The sequence below is a fragment of the Aspergillus brasiliensis genome (assembly GCF_001889945.1).
Source record: "Aspergillus brasiliensis CBS 101740 unplaced genomic scaffold ASPBRscaffold_3, whole genome shotgun sequence".
NCBI lineage: Eukaryota > Fungi > Ascomycota > Eurotiomycetes > Eurotiales > Aspergillaceae > Aspergillus > Aspergillus brasiliensis.
This window is the reverse complement of record NW_027137444.1, coordinates 2,092,643-2,107,469: the sequence shown is the minus strand read 5'-3', so window position 1 is coordinate 2,107,469 and position 14,827 is coordinate 2,092,643. Positions and strand designations below refer to the sequence as shown.

Genomic DNA, 14,827 nt, shown 5'->3' with positions numbered 1-14,827 from the left:
GGCTCTCCAATCAACCAATGACTTCCTCGTTCTCCTCGATGATCTCTTCCACAATCTCCTCCACCACTGTCTCGCCTTGGTCCTCCGACACAGCAGGGGCATCCTTGGCCTGCTTGGCAGAGTCGACGTCTTCCGGCACACCGTAGGCGTCCTTCTCCTCGGCAAGCATCTCCTTCTCCCTCCGGATCCAGGCAGCCCACTCGTTGAGCACGCGCTTGCGCGTCTCCACGACTGCCGTGTTGGCAATGTCCACAGCATACTTGTCCTCCTCGTCGAACTCCTTCGAGTACTCGCGGAGGTTCTTGCGCACTTGCTTCTGCTCCTCCTTGCTGAGAAGAGTGGGGGGACGGGGGCGCCAGATGAACTGCTTGAACTTGTCGGTGGGGTGTTCGGCGAGGGTCTGACCGGCGAAGGTGTGGATGTTGTAACCGTTTTCCATCTACAAGATACATGTCAGTAACCCAGTCCTGATATGAGATATCAAAAGAAAGTAAGAAAAAAAGAAAAACATACCGAGTGGGTCCACACGCTAGCACTGCTGACAACGTAGCGACCCGTAGGATCCCAGTCAATATCCGTAACACCGTAGTGCTCAACGGTCTTCATTAATTGCAGGTTGGCGGCCAGATCCTTCTCGCCCTCGGGCTTCTCACCCTCAAAGTCCATGTCCCAGAAGTCAATGTCGAAGTTGGTCTGAGAGTGAACAGTAGCGACAACGACGAAACGTCCCTTGGGAGACCAGTAGATGGCGTTGCTGGTCTTCTTCTCGATGGTGCGCACAACCTTGAAGTTGCCGGCCGAGACACCCTTCTTTTCGGGGGCGAAGAACGACACGGAGGTCTTGGGGAGAACGGCGGCGCCGCTGGGGGCCTCGCCAGTGGTGATGGCGACGAAACGTCCACCGTTGGGCTCCCAAGCAAAGTTGATGACGGTATCCTTGAGACTGTCGACGACTTCCACGGGGACACCCTTCTCGCGCACACGGAAAATCTCGAGGTTGGTGGCCATGGACTTCTTGGACTTGGAGTGACGGTCGACCTTGACACAGACGTAGGTACCTTGCGACTGCCAGTGCAGCTTGACATCCGACACGTTGAACAGGTTACGCGTACGGACGATCTCCTTCGAGGGAACGCTCATCAAGGCGACACGGGCCGGGTTGCTGCCGATTTCGGGAGTCCAGAAGCAGAGCAGCTGTTCGTACTGCTTAACACCCTCGCGGACGACGGTGGCGGGGGACCACTCGAAGTCCATGACACCATCAATCTTGACGGAAGTCTTGCCCAGCAAGTTCATCCGGGGGAGCTCGTAGATCGAGATCGACTGGTGCTGCAGCATTCTCGCGACGTACTTCTCGTCAGCGGACCACTTGAAAGCGGGCCACTGAACCTTCTTCTTGGGCTCGCCCTCACCACCAGGGCCGGCGGTCAGATCGTGAGAGACGAAGGAGCGAAGGGGCTTGCCAGTGACGATATCCCAGATAATGATGTTCTTTCCGTCTTCCTCGTAGGTCAGGACCGGGTGGCCCTCCTCCACCTGGATGGGGCGGGCGGACCAGGTGGTCAGGTAGCTCTCACCGGGCGAGAATTCGACCAGCTGAACGAAAGGATGGGGGAACTGCTTCTGTTTCGAGAAGGCGGGACCACCCCAGAGCTGGACACCCTGGGGGTGGACGGAGGCGAGGTAGGTACCCTTGGGGGACCACTGGACGAAAAGCTGCGTCCAGTGCGCGCGATCGACGACGTTCTCCGGCGGATTGCTCTTGTTGTTCCAGAACACACCGACCTTGTCGCCACGGTAGAGGGCGAACTGGTCACGGGCGTTGGCGTCGCCCAGCCATGAGCGGAGGTGCTCCTTCTCCTTGAAAGGTTCGATGGTGGGGGGCTTGTATTCCTCATCGATGCGTCCTTCACGGCCATAACGATCGATATCCATCAACTTGTTGACGGCGAGAGTGTGCTTCTTATCGAGGGGAACACCGTGCAGTTGCTTGACGGCAGCGATGGCCTGTTCGGGGGTCTCGTACTCGACGAAGGCGAAACTGGAAAACGACATGTTAATGTTTCCACAGACCTTTCCCAACCACAATCAGATTTCCTTATTCGAAACATACCCTTCGGACATGTTCTTGTCGTTGAGGGGCATGAAGACGGCATCTTCGGAGGTGTGGCCGACCGTGTTGAGCTTCCTCAACAAGAACTTGATGAGCTTTTGCCGGCTCTCTTCGGGGACGACCGGAAGTCCATCGATCACAACAAATGTATCCAAACCCTCCTCAAGCTTCACTTCATACTGCTCCTTGAGATCTAGATGGAGAAAATCGGGCGGAGTCAGCGACGAGGGGCACGGGGAAATTTGGGCGAGGAAAGGATGATGATGGGAAAACAACGCGAGGCGCACTCACCGGAGAAGTCAATCTCCTCCTCCTCCTCTTCGTGGAGATCCTGCTCGCTCAGGGTGTCGAAACTGGGCGCCATGGTTGCAGTCGCAGCGAACGGCGATATGGGGGGGAAGGTGGAGAGGGTATGATCTTGAAGATGAAAGATGCTGTTCTGGATTTTCTGCTGGTCGACCCCGTTTTGGCTGATTTTAGGGCAAAAGAACAAATCCCAAACCACAAGCGCCTTCTGTGTGCGAAGCAGCTGAGTCAGGGCTGAGTCATCTCACCACTGTCTCTGCTTGCTTTCACTGTCCGCGCGGTAAAGTGACCGTAAATGACCATTCCCCGTGATACCACTAGTAAATATGCCTATCCTTTCTCCAGCTCCACCACGTGATAACGCTTATCTAAGCCACCCGCCCCCAGCTTCTCGCCCGGCTGATTATGTCTTCTGTAACCGACTTGTACAATCGGCTTGGACCAGCCATAACATTTCGCGATCCTCACACATCGTCCCGCTTTCTATTGCTGCTGCGGGTGATAGCTGCTGGTCGTTGTGGGCCGGCCGTCACGATCTTCTCATTTCTTCCTTTTGTCTTGTCGATTCCATCTCTCTCACTGTCATATACCTCCCTGGGGCTTTACGTACCTCCTCTCTCTTATGCCCCGCCGGTCCTAAGCGCCAGCGCTACGCCCAGATCTAGACGATCCTCCTCAGTGCACGACCACCGTGAGCTGAATCCCGCTGCTGATAGCCTTGCGAACTTTTAAATTGAGTCCGGTCAGCAATTGACAACATCAAATTCCATTCAGTCGTGTCGTTTCCTGCAGAGGTGCTACAAAGCAAAGCTACCCGGTCCACCATGTCGCGTAAGTTCGGAAGTCTGATGTTCCCGGTCGTTGCTCCACGCCGAGATCGCTCTCAACTGACATCATGGCTTTTCTTCTTTTTTTATGCAACAGTACCTCCAGAAGCCCGCGATCAATACGTTCCGATCATTGATTCAATTCTGGCCAGAAGCGATTTGACCACCATCTCTTCAAAAACAATTCGCAACGGCCTTCAGGATGAGATCGGCTATGATCTTACCCCGCATAAGGTCTGCGCCCCGGTCTTTCGATATTGTCGCATACTGCTCTTTGCTCTTTCGAGTTGAAGCGGTAGACTTCAAACATAATGCTAATATTTATTTTCTTCATTCAGCTTGCCATCAAGCAGCTTATCATGGAGCGATTCGACGTCTGTGCGGCACAGAAGGGCATCCAAACCGCCTCCGAGACACCGGCGACCTCTGCTTCCACCACCAATGGCCATGGGAAAGATCATGACTCGGTGACCCCTGTTGAACCGTCCTCTCCTGCCCAATCGTCCATGTCGCAAAAGCGCCAAGCGGAGAGCGAAGAGCCCTCGGACAGTTCAAGCAAGACCCCTCCTGTTAAGAAGAAGAAGCCCGACAATGATATTGATGCGGATGCCTTGTTTGCGGCCAAACTCCAGGCTGAGGAAAATATGCGTGCGCGTCAGACCCGCGGGGCTAGTACACGCAGAAGCCAGCCTGTGAAGAAGAAGCAGCCTGCCAAGGCCAAGACGTCCAAGAAAGTGAAGGCCGAGGACGACTCGGACCTCGAATCGGGCTCGGAATCAGGAAAGAAGGTCAACAGATCTGGCGGATTTCATGTATGCTGCAAATACTTCCTACTGGTGGTGACTGGTGCTGACGGCTGTCTAGAAACCTCTGACTCTTTCTCCGGCACTTTCGGCTTTGTTGGATGGCGAGGTTACGGTATGACTACTTTTCTCATGACTGGTTAGGCAAGATCTACTCACTGACATCGGACAGCTCTCGCGACCGCAAACAGTGAAACGGCTTTGGCAATACATCCACCAGCATGATCTTCAAGATCCTAATGACCGGCGCCAAATCCGCTGTGACGATGCGATGCGTGCCGTGTTCAAGCAAGATCGCATACACATGTTCACAATGACCAAAATTCTCAGCCAGAATCTGTATAGTCCTGATGAATAATCTCTGGTATCTAGACGCGAAACTCTGCCTTCCGGACAAGGCAATCGCAGCGACCAAGTCGTTGCCTTAACGATTCCCCGATTTTGCTTATTACACAGCATTTGGAACCCAGGCGCTAACTCTCATTTGCTCCAAGATTTTATTGCTTCTTATATTGATATCTGTCGCACTGATTGCTACTCTCATTGGCGAAATGACTGCCTTATCTTTCCTTGTGTTGACCTGCTTTTCTCTCCAGCGGGAGTTGGTGCTGCCTTGTGGACAGGCGCGATGGATGTTGTTACCTAGAGATCGTATTCGTTTATTGATTTGACTACATACATCGCATCGCGTCATTGCATGATACATTTTCAATTATCGCACGAGCAGTTAGTACAATTGTAGCCGAGGAAGGGGCTAGTAATGCATCCATGGCTAAGCCACACAATGACCTGCGTTGTAGTTGCTTTTCCTTAGCGATAATGAGCCATAGTGAGTCAAAATGAGTCATATCAGTAAGCGAACCGTTTCAACTAGTTAATCAATTACCTGTGCCCCCTGCCGAGCCTATGGCAATCATAAGAAGAGTAAATAACATGGGGGAGAGGAACTGGATAGTGATGCTCACTAAGCATGCCGCCAAACCAACTTTTTTGCCCGCCGCTCGTAAAGTGAAAGTTGGTCCCTCCACTGCAACGCCGGCTTATCACCCCTCCGCCGAAATTCGCTGTCTGGTCGCACAGGTTCACCAAAGCGCGACGCGCTTCTCCTCCTAAGAGAGCAAATTCTGGGCACTGTCCCCTGTCATACCCCCTCCTGATTTCTTCGAGAAACCATCCCTTCAATCTTTACACGTTCCTAATGTCCGAATCCCAACCCGCCCAAGCTCCCGGAGCGCAAGGCCAAGGCCGGGGCGGCCGTCGACGAGGTCGCGGAGGAGGCTTTGGAGCTGCTCGCCAACCAGGACAAACCGATGGTCACCACCACCATTCTCATGATGGCTCTGGAAGGGGTGCGAGGTCTCGGGGCCAGGGACCCCGTCGCGGAGGCGGCAGCGGAGGACGGGACAAGCAGAATCGCTCGGGAAACAAGTCGGAGGCTTCTGCTGTAGGTGGACAGGGTGATGCGAATGCTCAGACAGCGCCGGAAAGCAAGGGCAAGCAGCCTGTCGCAACGGAAGAGGAAGACGATGCGGATGATGGCGAGATCTGCTTCATTTGTGCTTCGAAGGTCGACCACACCTCCGTCTCGCCGTGTAATCACCGGACTTGTCATATTTGTGCGCTGAGATTGAGAGCCTTGTACAAGAATAAAGCTTGTGCTCATTGTCGGGTATGTGTCTTGTCTGATCGTGTTCTTTGGTCTTGGTTGGGGATATGCGCTGACATTTGCTTTGGTATAGACGGAATCCAACTATGTCATCTTCACGGATGACCATGCCAAGCGCTATGAGGATTTCAAGGACTCCGATTTCTCGCAGATGGATGAGAACCTAGGGATTAAGTATGAGAATAACGACATCTTCGAAGATACGGTGTTGCTGTTGCGGTACAATTGCCCGGATCGAGGGTGCGATGTGGCTTGCTTGGGATGGCCTGACCTGCATCGTCACGTCAAAAGCAAGCATGGCAGGGTGATGTGGTATGTTCTTCTTGCTGTTAGATGGAATGAGCTGTGCAGGCGCATACTGACTTCCGATTTCTAGTGATCTTTGCACGCGGAACAAGAAGGTGTTCACGCACGAGCATGAGCTCTTCACCAATGCAGAGTTGCGCAAGCACGAGAAGCACGGAGATGATGTACCTGGTGCCATTGACCAGAGTGGATTCAGAGGTCATCCTGAGTGTGGTTTCTGTCGGCAACGGTTCTATGGCGACGACGAATTATACGCTCACTGTCGTGACCGTCACGAAAGATGCCACATCTGTGACCGTCGCTCCGCCAGCCGCCAGCAACAATACTATATCGACTACAACGCTCTCGAAGACCACTTCCAGAAAGACCACTTCCTCTGCCTCGACCGGGAGTGTCTGGAGAAGAAGTTTGTCGTCTTTGAGTCCCAGATGGATCTCAAGGCGCATCAACTTGAATGTCATCCCAACGGGCTTTCTAAGGACGCCAGACGCGACGCTCGCACCGTTGACTTGTCAACATTCGATTACAGAACTCCTTACCAGCCTCAGCGTCAGCGCCGGGGTGCTGGTCGTGGACGTGATCCTAACGCAGAGCCCTTGCCTGTGTCCAGCGCTCAGCCACTGAGAAGAGACGAGGTTGCCTATCAGCGCCAAATGGCCATCCAAAGTGCACAGTCTGTGTCAACCCGCAGCTTCGGTGGCCAGCTAACACGCAACGATACTCAGCCTGTGCGTGCTCCGGCGCGTCCCACCCCCACCCAGACTCCTCCAGCAGCCACTCCTGTTGCCGAGATGGAAAGCCTCAATCTCAGTGCGGATTCGGGCCCAGTTACTCCCCAAGAACAAGCCCGTCGTCTACGCCATGCAGCCGTCGTCGAAAGAGCCTCGAACCTCCTAGGCAACGACCAGAATAAGCTCAAGGAATTCCGTGCCCGAGTTTCCAGCTACCGCACCTCCTCCATCTCCGCTACCGAACTCATCGACGCCTTCTTCTCCCTCTTCGATACTTCCAGCACCGAACTGGGTAAACTCATTAAAGAACTCGCCGAGATCTACGAAGACGAAGGCAAACGCAACGCACTCCTCAAGTCCTGGAACGACTGGCGCGCCATCAATGAAGACTACCCAGCTCTTCCCGGCCCCGGCGGCATGCTCCCCGGCATGTCCCCAGGAACCGTGAATGGCAGCGGAGTGGGAGGAAAGCGTGTCCTGCGCCTCAAATCCTCAACAGCCCAGTCCTCTCGTTCCTACGTCGGCAGAAGCGGCGCTATGCCTTCATCATCCTCTTCTTCCGCCGCCAACCCCTTCCCTCCTCTCTCGTCTACCACCGCCCGCTCTACCCCCCGTTCCTCCACCCCCGCCGCCACTACTCCCTGGGGCGCCGCCGCGGCCGCAGCTCCTCCAGTCCGAACTTCCTCTGCCTTCAGCAGCGCCACCTCATCCCGCTCCGCTTCGCGCGCCCCGGCCCGCCCGGTCAACTCCAACAGCGGCGAAGCCTTCCCTGCCCTCCCTGCTGCTCCTAAACCCAACGTCCTCATGGCCGGTCTGACTCGCGGCACCGTCCGCTGGGACGACCGTCGCCAGCCGACTGCGAACGCCTGGGCTTCTCAACCTGGCGCTAGCTCATCCAATGCAGAGGAAGATTTCCCCGAGTTCCCTGCTGCGGGAGGAAAGAAGGGCAAGAACAAGAAGGGGAAGCAGACTCTGTTCCACTTCGGATGATGATGACCCACACTGGTGTACCTTTCTTTCCCTTTTTTTTTTACCCCTTTCTCTTTTTTTACTTCATTTCACACATCGGAATGTGGGTTTCTGTCTCTGTGCATAGTCGGTTCCGGGTCCTACGTTTGTTACTGCTGATGATGATGGTGTTGTTGTCGTTGCTTGTTCAGCTTGTATTTGAGCGAAAAAATGTTTCTTATTTCTAGAGTTGCTTGCGTGAGGTAAATAAAAGCTTGTGGGCTGGCTTTTTTTCTCTTTCCATTGGTGCAGGGGGGTGGGATGGAGATGAGTACATATCAATTTGGGGTGGAGATATGGGGGTGTAAAACACATGCAATACAATACTGTTAAAGTCATACATTGTTTGGTAGAAACGAGTGGATCAGGATTCATCATCCATCTCATAGTCCATAGGGGAAGCGCTAACCTGCTCGTCAGTTGTAGAGTCGTCATCATCATCATCATCCACGGAACGTGACGTGGCGAGTCCATCTCTAGGCCCTTCAGGGATGCCCGAGGGAGGAGCGAATGGCCGTGATATACAGGTAGTGGAATTGTCAAGCGGGTGCTCTGACTCAGTAACTTCGGGCTGACCTTCATCGGGTCGTGCCAGATATCCGCCCAGTTCAGAGCTATGATGGATCTCTGGACCCTCATCATCATCATCATCGGAGAGAAGGTTCCCGGTAGTAGCATTCTCATTCATTTCCGCCGGTACAGGTGCATCTTCGTCACTGAGGCATGCCGCGTCCTCGTCAATAGCAGCCATACTTAAGACGAAGTCATCCTGGAGCCGCTTTAACCATTTCCGAAGGGCCTCACGTTCCATAGTTCCATTGCGGACTAGGAGGAGTTGTTCTTTCAGGGAGAGGATTAGATTCCGTCTACGAGTCACTGCCAAGGCTTTGGTCTTGCTGTGTCGGCGTTTGGCGAGCTGGTCAAGTTTCTCTGATACCTGCTGTGCGGTTTCGAGGACACCTGGGGGAAGATCGACGAGCTTGGCCAAGGCGAGGCCGTAGAATTGGTTTGTATCAGGGCCTTCGGCTATCTTGTAGAGCATGGTCATCTTCGAAGCATCGGGGGACACTTCTGCCGCGAGATGGAGGCTCACGACGCCATTGCGCTCTCCCATTATGAGAGCGAGATCCCGGAAATGGGTTACGAACCAGACTAGCGCGTGGCTTTCTACGAGGGCTTCTGCGATGGCGATGGCGATGGCCAGTCCGTCTGTTGTGCTGGTGCCGCGCCCTAGTTCGTCGACGATGACCATGCTGCGCGGTTCGATGTTGCGGAGGATGAAGGCCATTTCGCGCATTTCGGCGGCAAAGGTCGATACGTTTGCTTCGAGGTCGTCGGATGTGGAGACTCGTGCGAACAGCTGGTGGACGATTGGGAATGATGCGTATTCTGCTGGGATGAAACAGCCGATTTGCGCCATCACGGTCATCAGCGCTAGGGCGCGGATGTAGGTGGATTTTCCGCTCATGTTGCAGCCTGTGATGATCTGGAAGCGGGACTGTTGTGTTGCGTAGGCGTCGTTGGGAATGAACTTCTTTGTGTGTATCTTCTCGCGGATAGGGTGACGTCCGGATTTGATTGCGAGAGTATCTGTCAGTTCAGGCCGGATGTAGTCGTTTGATGTAGCTAGATGGGCAAATGCTGCTACCATATCAAGCACGGCAATGGCCTCGCTTACTTTGAAGAGTCCCGAGATTTGTGAGCAAATGTTGTGGAGCAGTGTCTGCACGGTTTCGTCGCATAAACTGATGACTTCCTGGTGTGCATCTGTGATCTTCTGATTGAGCTTAACGAGATCGAGCGTTTGACATTCTATACGTTTCTTTCTGCGGTAGACGTTGATAAAGACGTCTGGCAAGGATTCGACTTGTGTAGCTGAGAGGCTAATGTAGTATTGGCGAGCTCTGTCGAACTTTAAGTCAAGGGCTATACCGTGTGTTTCTACAACTATTAGCTGTGACCAGCTTGGGTATCTAATTTGCTGACCTGCTAGCTCTGCTACCAGATCCGCGGCATCTGTATTAGCCTCCTTGTATGTCTGTCTCGCGACATCGAGGAGGCTATTCACACCAGACTAGACAAACTATGTCAGGCTTGCAGAGGAACTTGCAGAAAGGAGCTTACCCGGATACAGTAGATACGCTGGTTCCTGAGATCAAGTGGCCGAGTCTGGTACATGACATTGTCGTTGAGAGTTTCCTCAATCATCTGCTGAACAGCCCGGTGGCCGGCTGGGGCACATAGCTGTATCGCCGTTAGCTACATCAGAACAACACCAGCATATATCTACTTCTCTTATAGTGGTTAGAAGTCTGCTCTGAGCTGTCATAAGTGCCTTGTAAACCATATTGATTGATTCCACATATGTCTTGACCATGATGACATTGTTGACAGACTGCTCAGCGTATTGGAAGGTACGATTATTGGGTACAAGGATAAGCTGGATTGTCAGTAGATGGTGAGGAATGATAGATCCCACTTACAGAAGTAAGAACTTTGTCTGCATCAACAAAACTTTTGAGAGCTGTTGTTGGGTATGGTTAGAATTACAGTCGTATGTAGCAGGATATAGGCGAACCTTGTCTTACTGAGACAAACATGTCCTCCTTTGTAGACAGATCCCCAACAGCGTCGTATCGTGCTTGCAACATTGGTTCTTCAGTCGAAGGCTGAAGAATGTTGGCTCTGAGCAGTCTTGCACCCATAGGTGTCAGAGTCTCATTGAGGAGTCCGTACAGACTATCCTTGGATTTCGCATTGTGAATATTCTGGATCAATTCCAAGGAGACAATGGTGGATAGATCAATAGACATGGACCCTTGAGAGGGCTCGAACCTGATACGAAGCGAGTGGCATGCGAAGGTTTTGTTCAGCTCCAAGTCGACAAATTTCAAGACCTGGAGATATTAGTGGGATCACCCAGGCTGGTGGTAGTGCTCACCGCAGCGAAGCAGCAAGCAGCATAATAGTTCCCTCCCAGAACAATTTTGATGGGTTCAACGTCCCCGGAGAAGGCGAGTCGCTCTACGTAGTCATGTCCAGCTCTTTCCGACCAGAACCTGCGATCTAGAAAGGTAAATGATGTGTTTCGGAAATTCTCCTGTATGATGTGGGACAGCTTGGATTCTTTGACAGAGCTTGCGAACAGAATTTCCGTCGGTTCGAATACTCCGATCTTCGTGACAGTTTTGACATATGTCTGGCTATCGCATATCTGACACAGAACTGTCTCGGCGGTAGCTAGATTGACAAAAGCAAGGCCAACAGTCGTAGAGATACCTCTGGACTCACTGATGGCACAGATGATGTCCTGAGAAGCAACGCTTGTTGCCGTTGTCGTCGGCCTCGGCGTTGTTCTGGGGATTATGCTGGTCCTGGAAGAGAGGGCAATAGAACTAGCAGCTCCAATGGAGGAACTTCGAACGAATGAAGCTGCCATTCTGCGTTAATGCCTGGTCAGCCAGCTGAAGAAGGGACGTGTCTATTGATGCAGGATATACTAGAGCTGCCGTCCGAAAGCGGACTAGCGGCGATGGAGACTCCCCGCGATAGCGACGGCTATCTTTTATCTTTTTTTCGGCGAAAATCTTCAACGACAAAACCATCCAACAAAGAGCGACACAATGGCGACTCTTCTACCTCCCCCGTCGAAGCGTCAGAGGACGGAAAATGCCGAGAGGGCCCGTCTGCAACAGGAGATTCAGAGTGTCCCCGAAAATTTGGGTAGCATTCGTGTGCAATTCTTCGACCAGGCGACGGGATCTGCGACCGGGCCGGCGGTGTCCGTTCCAGTGGCTGATGCCAGTGTGAAGAATCTCGAGACTCTTTTGAATACGTTACAAGGCAATGTAGGTATGCAGCGGAGGTGTTGTCTAGCATAGACCAGAGACTAATTGATTTCGTGCAACAGGAAGAAGATGAGCGAGTACCGTATCGGTTCACATACCAGTCCGATGGCAAAGACAAAAACGACCAAACAATCGATATCCTCTCCGACCTGTACCACTCCCTCCTGAAGCCCGGCCTGAAGACGACCGAAGATACTGTGCACCTCTACTTCACTCCCCAGGCTGTGTTCCGCGTGAAAGCCGTCTCACGATGCTCCGCCTCGATCGCCGGACACGGCGAGGCCATTCTTGCGACCAGCTTCTCCCCTGTCAACTCGTCCACCATGGTCACCGGCAGCGGTGACTCCACAGCTCGCATCTGGGATTGTGAGACTGGAACGCCTCTGCACACTCTGAAGGGACATACCAGCTGGGTGCTGGCGGTCAGCTACTCGCCCAACGGCGCAATGATTGCGACGGGAAGCATGGACAACACCGTGCGCGTCTGGGACGCAAAGAAGGGAACCCCATTGGGAGCGCCCTTGAAGGGACACGCCAAATGGATCACCAGTCTTGCTTGGGAGCCGTACCATCTCCAGCAGCCGGGCCGGCCGCGCCTGGCCTCCGCATCCAAGGATTCGACCGTCCGCATATGGGACGTGGTCTCGAAACGCATCGACACCGTCCTCACGGGGCACAAGGGCTCAGTGACGTGTGTCCGCTGGGGCGGAACCGGGAACATCTACACTGCTTCTCACGACAAGACGATCAAGGTGTGGAATGCTCAGAACGGCACCCTGGTCCAGACGCTGTCTGCGCACGCCCATCGTGTCAACCACCTGGCCCTGTCGACCGACTTTGTCCTCCGCACTGCCTACCACGACCACACCGGCAAGGTGCCCCAGGTCGATGCCGAGAAGGTCGCGGCCGCCAAGCAGCGATTCGAGCAGGCGGCCACGATCAACAACAAGATCGTCGAGAAGCTTGTGTCCGCGAGTGACGACTTCACCATGTACCTGTGGGAGCCGGGGAACTCGAGCAAGCCCGTTGCACGACTGCTGGGACACCAAAAGGAGGTGAACTATGTGACGTTCTCGCCGGACATGGCGTACATTGCCTCTGCTGGGTTTGACAACCACGTCAAGCTATGGAACGCGCGTGACGGAAAGTGAGTATCCCAACAGCTTCGAAATTTAGTATACAAGATGCTAATCGGTACTAGGTTCATCACAACACTCCGCGGCCACGTCGGCGCCGTGTACCAGTGCTGCTTCTCGGCTGATTCCCGACTGCTGGTATCATCGTCCAAGGACACGACACTGAAGGTCTGGAACGTGCGGACGGGCAAACTGGCAGAAGACCTGCCGGGACACAAGGACGAGGTATTTGCGGTGGATTGGAGTCCGGATGGACAGAAGGTGGGAAGTGGGGGGAAGGACAAGGCGGTGCGGATATGGAGGCATTAGAAGCTACTTACTATCTCACTTCATTCTACATTAGAAAGTATGACACTGTTATGAATGACATATCAATAACAATAATAGCATATCTCAAACTATATCCTACAGTAGACTTAATCAAGATATCAATATCAACAATCATTAATCATGTAAACATACATAATACAAGCAACCATTAACATAAATAAACACAACCCTATCCACACACAACACAACTACAACAACCAACCCCCAACCCAACTCTAGTTGATACTACCCATACTATCAATCAAGATAGATATCTAGATAGATAAACTTAGATATACTCCCAAGCAGCAACAGAGCCATTAGTAGGCACAGCAAGGGCATCAAAGCCCAAGCAATCGGCAACATTGCCACTAGGGACAGTAGCATTCTTGGTCGCAGCAAACACCTGCCACTTGTTGCTCTCGTCAGGGCAAGCCATGAAGCCCGTGGCACCGGCACCGGAGAAAGTCCAGCTGCCAAAGGGCTTGCCGGGAGTGTACTTGAAGGGACCCCGGGAGGAGCCGGCGGGGATGTAGGCCGAGTGAGGCACCGTGAAGGTTAGGGCGCCGCTGGGGGCGACGTAGACTTCTTGGCCGCCGGGGACTTCGACGTCCTATTTCATTTCATAGATTTGTTAGTATCATGTATATGACTTTATGTCGGAGTTGGATGGGGATAAGTGGTTGGTTGTATGGATGGATGGATGGGGGTATGGTATGATGGTAACTATGGGTATAGGGGAAAGCTTACCAAAGCAGAACCATCACCAGAGAAGACAGTCTGAGTACCGGCAGGGCAGCCGGAACCAATAGGGCAGTAAGAAGAGGTGTTTCCACCCAGGTAGAAACCACCGCTGTTGGCGTTCAAGGGGAGGAGGTGGATGGGAGAGCCCGAGCGGGCGGACATGACGCCGAAAGTAGAGGGAGTAGTGGCATTGAGGGTATCACGCTGCTGGTAGGCGGGGGCAGCGGCGGCCAGGAGGGGGAGGAGGGTAGAAGCGAGAGTGAACTTCATTTTGATGGTTATTTTGATGATTAAATAGTAGAGGTGTAAGTAGTATAGTAGTATGAAGATAAAGGGTAGTAGTAGTTCAGTGTCTTGAACGAATGTCTGGTCTGGGATCAGGAGGAAGAGGACGCTCAAGCCGTATTTATATCCTACGATGATCAGACTATGAAGTCAACCAGCTACTACTAGGAAGGAAACCAAGTGGAGTGAGCTCCAAAGAGAGAAAAAGTCAGAGTGGCCAGTCGAGCAAGGGCCTCTCCATCACAAGAAAACACAACGAGGGCACTACTGTGCACTAGCTATGGATAGCAACAAGAGGGCGAGAAGAAAAAACATCGCCTCCAGCATCATAGCAGCAGCAACGCAGGGAAGCGGCACGAGCCGTCAGAGAATAACAAGCGTCTAAACCTATCAGAGACCATCCTCTTGGCCCAGCGCACTAAAGTGAAACCGCATGGAGACGAAGACCCTCACCAGCCATGCAGAGTGGCTCAATTGAAGGAAGAAAACTGGGGAATCCATGAGCTCATGACGTGCCGGTTAAAACGACCTGTCTCAGTTGTTGCTCCGAGACACGGCAAGGGAAATACTACTCCGTATCTAGAAGGGGTTGATGAAGATGATACCTAGTTAAGAGCCGAAGAGGGAAGCCCGTTGGCGACCGTTTAATTATAGAACGACGATCCCCAATCAATGCCAGAAGTTTAGGGAAAAAAAGGGTCCCGTCCAGTAAACTAGCACCATTAGACTACTCCGTAGTAGACAA

The 14,827-nt window shown here is 53.0% G+C and overlaps 5 protein-coding genes across 5 annotated transcripts; 3 read left to right on the top strand and 2 right to left on the bottom strand.

Annotated features, from left to right (window-relative positions):
• Window positions 1-10: 10 nt before the first annotated feature.
• On the bottom strand, window positions 11-2,477 carry EifCb (translation initiation factor eIF3 core subunit b; the record flags this gene model as incomplete). The annotated part of the gene is made up of 4 exons (XM_067617245.1): window positions 11-439; window positions 514-2,041; window positions 2,114-2,306; window positions 2,405-2,477. The coding sequence occupies 4 exons, from the start codon at window positions 2,475-2,477 to the stop codon at window positions 11-13; spliced, it is 2,223 nt and encodes a 740-aa protein (XP_067482115.1).
• Window positions 2,478-2,689: 212 nt separating this feature from the next.
• ASPBRDRAFT_464885 (uncharacterized protein) lies at window positions 2,690-3,354 on the top strand. The gene is made up of 2 exons (XM_067625646.1): window positions 2,690-2,739; window positions 2,807-3,354. The coding sequence occupies exon 2, from the start codon at window positions 2,825-2,827 to the stop codon at window positions 3,149-3,151; it is 327 nt and encodes a 108-aa protein (XP_067482114.1). The 5' UTR covers window positions 2,690-2,739; window positions 2,807-2,824; the 3' UTR covers window positions 3,152-3,354.
• ASPBRDRAFT_120475 (SWIB/MDM2 domain protein) lies at window positions 3,268-4,407 on the top strand (the record flags this gene model as incomplete). Its single annotated transcript, XM_067617348.1, has 4 exons — window positions 3,268-3,480; window positions 3,585-4,058; window positions 4,111-4,164; window positions 4,222-4,407. The coding sequence occupies 4 exons, from the start codon at window positions 3,268-3,270 to the stop codon at window positions 4,405-4,407; spliced, it is 927 nt and encodes a 308-aa protein (XP_067482113.1).
• Window positions 4,408-5,247: 840 nt separating this feature from the next.
• On the top strand, window positions 5,248-13,053 carry ASPBRDRAFT_120473 (E3 ubiquitin-protein ligase HEL2; the record flags this gene model as incomplete). Its single annotated transcript, XM_067617347.1, has 6 exons — window positions 5,248-5,718; window positions 5,789-6,027; window positions 6,092-7,672; window positions 11,377-11,612; window positions 11,723-12,755; window positions 12,810-13,053. 6 exons carry the CDS (start codon window positions 5,248-5,250, stop codon window positions 13,051-13,053), a joined length of 3,804 nt encoding a protein of 1,267 aa, XP_067482112.1.
• On the bottom strand, window positions 12,901-14,067 carry ASPBRDRAFT_668564 (putative IgE binding protein; the record flags this gene model as incomplete). The annotated part of the gene is made up of 2 exons (XM_067628799.1): window positions 12,901-13,666; window positions 13,804-14,067. 2 exons carry the CDS (start codon window positions 14,065-14,067, stop codon window positions 13,343-13,345), a joined length of 588 nt encoding a protein of 195 aa, XP_067482111.1. The 3' UTR covers window positions 12,901-13,342.
• Window positions 14,068-14,827: the final 760 nt, after the last annotated feature.